We start from the raw sequence: 6,377 nt of genomic DNA on the forward strand, positions 1-6,377 counted from the left end.
CCCGGAGCCCGGCTCGTGGGACATCTCTGCTTCTCCAAGTATGAAGAGCATACGCCACTCTCCCAAGCACGAGGGATGCCAGCTTTTGAGTTTTCATCGTGCCTCCTAGCTGCTTCTTGATAGGTGATGACACTTTGCAGCCCTTATATTATCCTGACAGAGCAGGCACAGGGCCAGGTTGAGTCGTATCGCCCTGGCCAGCGTCCGTGTTGTGGCTTTATTTGCGGTGTGTCCTTGGTGCTGTCGGCGCTCCACCCCGTGCCTGTCAGTTTGTTGCTGCAATCCGTGGCCTTCCCTGGCTGCTCTGCCCCTCCTGCGCTGCTGCACGGGTACTGCTCTTCTAATGCCTGCTTTGCCTGTTCTCCCGCTGCCTTCTCACATGTGCGCTCCCGTTCAGGCTCTGTGCACGCCAGGGTAATGCTTCCTCTGCAGTTCCCAGCAGCAGGTTTGCAGCGGTTGTAGAGGGCCTCGTGTCTGATTTTTGGGGACGTTGGGTGCTGTTTCTGACGTGCTTCGTACAGACGCTGGAGCTATTCAAAGCGGGTCGTTTCCCGGGAGCACGTGGGGGATGTCTCCCCACCTGTGCACCCAGGGGGCTTCGGGGCTGGCAAGCCCCGCCCTCGAGCTGGAAGCGCGGGGTCTGGTGGGGAAATTTGTGTGAGCACTGCAGCTAAAGGGGCCACCAAAATAGCAGTTTGGTGTTAGAGAGCTAACCCTTCCTCTGGTACTGGGTGCCTGCGGGTCACCAGCGAGTGCTGACCTGAATCGAAACTCCCGTTCCTCCTCTCCTGTAGGAATACATTCGCCTGCTGCAGCCGTGGTGCCACGTGAACATGGGCTCCTGCTGCTTCATGATGGGCAGGTGCTACCTTGTCATGGGTGAGGGGCACAAGGTAAGGCCCTCGTCTCCTTCCGGCGTTGCCTCCCTCTGGGGTCTGGGACCTTTTTCCTTGGGAGGGAGGAGGTGCACAAGTAGGGCCAGCCTTGTTTCTGCTGCGCGAGTCAGGAAACATCCGTCTCGAGCTCTGCCTCCTTTGGGCAAAGGATGGGACTGGAGGGGGGCGGTGGGATCTGCTCTTGGGGAAGTTCTCCTTAGCTTGGGGCCAGCAGGTCTCGTACACCGGAGCTGGTAATGGGCAGCACTGTCCTCTCACCGGTACAGCAGGCTGGATCAGTACCCCAAGGGGCACACGCAAGCTGCTTTCTGGTCTGCTTCTAGGCTTTGGACTGTTTCTGCCAAGCTGCGTCAGAGGTGGGAAGGGAAGAGTTCTTGGACAGGCTGATCCAGCCCGAGGAGGGGGAGATGGTCTCCACTCCACGCCTGCAGTACTACAACAAGGTACGGCTGAGCCAGCCCAGCATACAGGGTCCTGACCGAGTAAATGGGCACCAAGTCGTTCCACACAGACGCTGCTCGGAGAGAGAATTCCTGCTTGGTCCCTGGCTTTCGGGGAAGTGGCTCGAGACTCGGAAAACATACTTTTTTGGGAAGTGAAACCTCAGCGTAGTCTGTTTACTTTCTTTGGGGGTGATGGTGAGGTGACTACAGTGTGAAAACTAGGTACTTTCCACCTATTAGTTTCCGAATAGCAGAGGACTTTTGTTATCCAGCAGAAAAAGGCAGGGTGGGATCTAGCTGCTGGAGGCAGAAGCCAGACATGTCCAGGCTAGATGTAAGATGCTGCTTAAGGGGAAGGTTATTAAGCTTTGAGGCAAATTAAAATTAATGTCTTTAAATTGAGATAGCATCTTTCTTCTTGCATGATACCGTAGTTCAGACAGGCTGCAAGCTTGGACCTAGGCTCATTGTAAGGAGTTCCCGATTTTAAAACCCAGAAAACACAAGGATTGTCAGGTGCCCTTGGAGAGGGAACTTCTCTCTCCAATACGGCTGCGTGCGCGCTTGGGAACAGAATCGTTTACCTCTCTGTCGCAGGGGTTTACTGTAACCGTCAACGCTAAAATGTTTCAGAAAACTCACACGTGCAGAGATGAATCCTCCAGAAAAGCTGTAGCCTGGACCTGTTGTGCTGGGATTTGATTCAGAACTCGGCGATTTACCAAAATCTTTCCTTTTTCAGTGTAATCGCTTAGAAACATTGGCAAAGTCTTTTGACAGCTCTTATGGTTAGTAGGGGCAGGAGTAGCTCTTAAAAAACAAACAACCCCCCCCCCCTCGCCAGCCCGACCTGTTCTTCAGTACTGCTGCAGCCAGCGCTAGAGTATTGTCTTCTCCAGGTTCTGCGCTTGTTGGACATGGTTGGTTTACCGGAGCTGGTCATCCAGCTGGCTACCCTGGCTGTCATGGAATCGGCGGATGACTGGAGAAGCCAGGTACGGGTCACCTCTTTTGCATCAAGATGTTTCTTTAAAGAAACTTTAAAGACATTTTTTCAGTGCTGAAAGAGTGGTTAAAGATTGGACCAGGCTGCCCAGGGCAGTGGTTGAGTCACCATCCCTGGAAGTATTTAAAAGACGGGTAGATGAGGCGCTGAGGGACATGGTTTAGTGGGCATGGTGGTGTCGGGTTGACGGTTGGACTCGATGACCTTAGAGGTCTCTTCCAACCTTAATGATTCTATGATTCTTCAGGGAGCTTACACGGGACTTGCTTTTTAGTTGTATAACTCGAAACGTGCTGGTTTGTGCTCTTTGATGTTTTCAGGCTACTTTGAGGACTTGCATCTTCAAACATCACTTGGATTTGGGACACAACAGTGAAGCATATGTAGCCTTAACGCAAAACCCAGATCCAAGCAGGTAGGTGACAGTTTTATGCCTTTATACTCACTTGTCTCGGAGGTCCAGGTACCAATTTTTCCACCAAGCTGAAAGGAAGATGTGACGCTTTAGGGTAGGACGTGGCTGCTGTCTTAAGAGGAACTGTTGAGCATGTGTAAAGGTGTGTTTAAAAAGGCATACTTCATTTTTGTAAGAACAGCTGGGATCGGGACTATCTCAAAAGGAGGAAACTGGGGAGGGGGGTGTGTGAAGTTGATTCAGGGAAGAGCCAAACAAATGGCTACAGGATCACATGCAGCGTTGTGTGTTGAAAACCTTTAGGAGTCCAGCCAATTTAGTTTAATAAAGAAAAGACTTGGAGTTGAATTTTCAGCATGAGTGCCACCTGGGAAGCGAACTGGGTAGAGGAAGCTTCACCCTAGCAGAGGAGGAGGGGATGAGCAGGATAGACGTTCAGAGGAGAAGTAGGAATGCATTTTAATCGAGGCTGAAGAAAATCTTACCGAATAGAGCTGAGGGAGGGAGACTGCCCTCCCGAGAGACCTTTGCAGAGGATCTCTGCTGTCCAGGATCTCTGTTTCCAGCGCCGGAGAAGTCTGAAGGGACTTCTTGGTTCTAAGCCAGAAAAAAACCTACGGAGCTTGTCACAAAGCGGCACGCACATGGCTGCATCGTGGAGACGGGTTTGTTCCCGCTCCTCCAGAACGGTTGTGCTTCTCTCTCCGCAGGCAGCTGGACTGTCTGCGCCAGCTAGTGGTGGTTCTCTGTGAGCGCTCCCAGCTCCAGGACCTGGTGGAGTTCCCCTACGTGAACCTCCATAACGAGGTAATCGGCCTGCGCTGGGAGGAAAGGGGGGGCACAAACGCTCTCTTTAAAGGGATTGTCGACCCATTCGAGCCTCTGTGTGCCGCAGGTCGTGGGGATCATCGAATCTCACGCTCGAGCGGTGGACCTGATGACCCACAATTACTACGAGCTCCTGTACGCTTTCCACATTTACCGCCACAACTACCGCAAGGGTAAGGCTCGGGGTGGGCACGTTCTGGCCTAACAGCCCGCCTGCCTGCGACAGCGCTTGCCCTGCCCCTGCGGGGTGGCCTGTCCTGGGTCTTGTGCCACCGGTGGGGAAGGGCGGTGGGGCTGACGTATTCCCCTTCTCTCCTCAGCTGGAACGGTGATGTTTGAATACGGCATGCGCCTGGGCAGGGAGGTGCGGACGCTCCGAGGGCTCCAGAAACAGGGAAACTGTTTCCTCGCTGCTATTAACTGCTTACGGTTGATCCGCCCGGAGTACGCCTGGATAGTGCAGCCAGCTTCTGGAGCTGTGGTAGGCAACGCTGAGCTTGCTATGAAGCCTCCGACCTGAGCTATTGACTGTGGGGACGCTTACAGCCGTACGTTTGGGAAGGAGCTCCCAAAATCCTTTCCGATGTGATGAACGGAGGCGTTGGCCTTCTTAATCCGCTGCTCTCATCTTCTTGGCCAGCTTGTGCAGCACTGTCTTGCCCCGCTCAACGGAGACATCAGTCCCATCCGTCACCCTTTTGTTGCCCCTTTTTGGAGCAGGGTGGAAGCAGGACAGCTTTTGGGAGGGGGCTGGTGCGTATGTGTGGGAATGTATCACCTTTTGTTGAAGACGGAGCAAATCTTTTGGGGGAGTCTGAACAGCCGGAATACCAGTCGAAAAGAGAATTACTGTAACGTGGTTTGTGTTTCAAATCTGTTTGCGGGGAGGTGGTGACCGTAGCCTGATCAGCTAACGCCGTGCCGCGTTTCTGATACCCAGAGACAAACGTAACCTGAACTGCCAAGTCGTTGTATGGCTTTTCTGATTCAAGTCAAGGCTTGAAGTGGAGAGCTGGTGTTGGGGCTGTATCGTATCGAGGCAATTTGTCCTCTGGAAACCCAGGTGGGCATAAACCCTCTTTCTGCTTTTTCCTGCAAGTACGAACGCCCTGGAGCATCCCCGAAGAGAAGCCACGACGGGGAGTGCACGGCTGTTCCATGTAAGTGCCCAGTTCCTGGTGCTTCCCCTGACTCTTGCCAGAGAGCAGCCTTCCCCCCGGCCTCAGAGCTCTGCTGCTCCCGTGTGAGCTGGGAGATGGCTCAGGGCCGCTCTCGCCTCCGTCAGATCAATAATTTGGGGGGCTGTGAGCTAGTTAACTCTCCCGGTGTTAGTGTCGCCCAGTTGCAATATGCTGCCATGTGACAGCTATTCCCCAAGGAGCTTCTGTGCACGCTCCTCTGCAGTTCGATGTCTTGTCAGCACTTTTGCTTTCAGTGGAAATAACTTGTAATTTAAAAAAAAAAAAAAGGCCTTTGTGAGGCAATTTCTAGTTGTTCAAGACTTCTGTTGTTTGTGCTCTTGGAAGCCCTGCTGACATAGTGGGTCTCTGCTGGTAAGGTCTCCGCTCTGCCCGTGTCTGCCAGAGCACAGGATGGTGGGGCCAGGTTAGACTCGTAATCTTCAGCATCACGGTAGAAAAATTTAAGGTCGGGTATTTTTGAAACAATTATTTCGGACTGAGCTGCCTTGTAGCGTATGCCTGGCAGTCAGAGCAGCAGCTGTTACCAAACACTAGATAACGTCTCTGATAGGGGAGGAATGGGAGGTTTGCATCAAGGAGAGAGGCACAGTTCAAGGTAGCGAGGAAGGGGCAGCAAAACCTGACCCCTCCTTCGGTGCTTTCTGTGGTGCGACTCCTCTTAGGATGGCAGAGGGGTGTAGACATTTTGCACCGCGCCCGAGGAGCCTTTTTTAAAACGCTGAGAGCCCTTCGTGTCCATCTGTTACAGCAACGTGCCAAATCGAAATCCTGGAGCTGGAGGATTTGGAGAGGGAGTGTGTGTTGGCCCGGATCCGGCTGACTCTGGTGCAGCATGACCTGTCGGCAGCGGCTGTGGCAGGTAAGAGGGATGCAGCACGGCCACCTCTCACTTCCCCTGAGGTTTTTGCTCCTCACAGCGCTTTTCAGTCGTAGCTCAGGTGAGGAAGCAGCAATTTTGTTCTGACGCAGAGAAAAACACAGGAGCTGGCAGGGACCGTTCAGTTCGCCTCCCTGGCACGAAATCTTGCCACCAAGTTCAGCAGCTTTGGAAAGGCAGATCAGGAGAACCAATTTTAAGTTTTCCACCATTTTTTGGCTTTGCCAAGCTTTAGTAGTGGTCTGCAGCGTGGGGCTGGGGTTGAGCTCATGAGTTGGGACAAAAAGGCATCTTTTTTTTCTTGCTGGAAATTGCCCCCGGATGAAGCAGAATTTAAAAAGCCCTAGAAAAAAACGCTTGCTGCGAGACTTCAGTTACTGTCCTGGACTGGACGATCCTGCTTCATGACACAGTGTTAGCTCATCAAAGTGGTTCCTTGCTGGGGAGCAGAAAGCTGCAGCTCTCCCACCCTGACCCTTTAAGCATGTTCTACCACTCTCTGATACGAGTTATGCAACGTGTGCACACATTTTTTTCCCTTTAAGTATCGGGAGACTTCCCAGTAAGGGAAGGGATTGCAGGGAAAGGATTGAACAGCTGGTCTGAGGGCAAACTTGGAGGCGCAGGGAGCTGAGTGCCACAGCTTCATCTCGCCTCCTGCCACTGCCCCTCCTGCCTGCGCTGGCGGAGCTGAGCTGATGGCTTGTTCG

At 53.0% G+C, this 6,377-nt stretch overlaps 1 protein-coding gene across 1 annotated transcript in view; it reads left to right on the top strand.

Moving 5' to 3' along the window:
• LOC103917777 (nuclear pore complex protein Nup160-like) overlaps nt 1–6,377 on the top strand; it is a gene marked incomplete at its 5' end in the record, with an annotated part of 38,364 nt that overhangs the window by 16,578 nt on the left and 15,409 nt on the right. The window contains 9 exons of the mRNA XM_009324968.1: nt 795–893; nt 1,220–1,339; nt 2,239–2,334; nt 2,666–2,760; nt 3,471–3,567; nt 3,656–3,761; nt 3,909–4,069; nt 4,688–4,748; nt 5,539–5,649. Of these exons, the coding sequence (XP_009323243.1) occupies nt 795–893; nt 1,220–1,339; nt 2,239–2,334; nt 2,666–2,760; nt 3,471–3,567; nt 3,656–3,761; nt 3,909–4,069; nt 4,688–4,748; nt 5,539–5,649 (946 nt within the window). The remainder of the gene's footprint in view (nt 1–794; nt 894–1,219; nt 1,340–2,238; nt 2,335–2,665; nt 2,761–3,470; nt 3,568–3,655; nt 3,762–3,908; nt 4,070–4,687; nt 4,749–5,538; nt 5,650–6,377) is intronic.

Source organism: Pygoscelis adeliae, unplaced genomic scaffold (assembly GCF_000699105.1).
Source record: "Pygoscelis adeliae isolate BGI_AS28 unplaced genomic scaffold, ASM69910v1 Scaffold896, whole genome shotgun sequence".
NCBI classification, from domain to species: Eukaryota; Metazoa; Chordata; class Aves; order Sphenisciformes; family Spheniscidae; genus Pygoscelis; species Pygoscelis adeliae.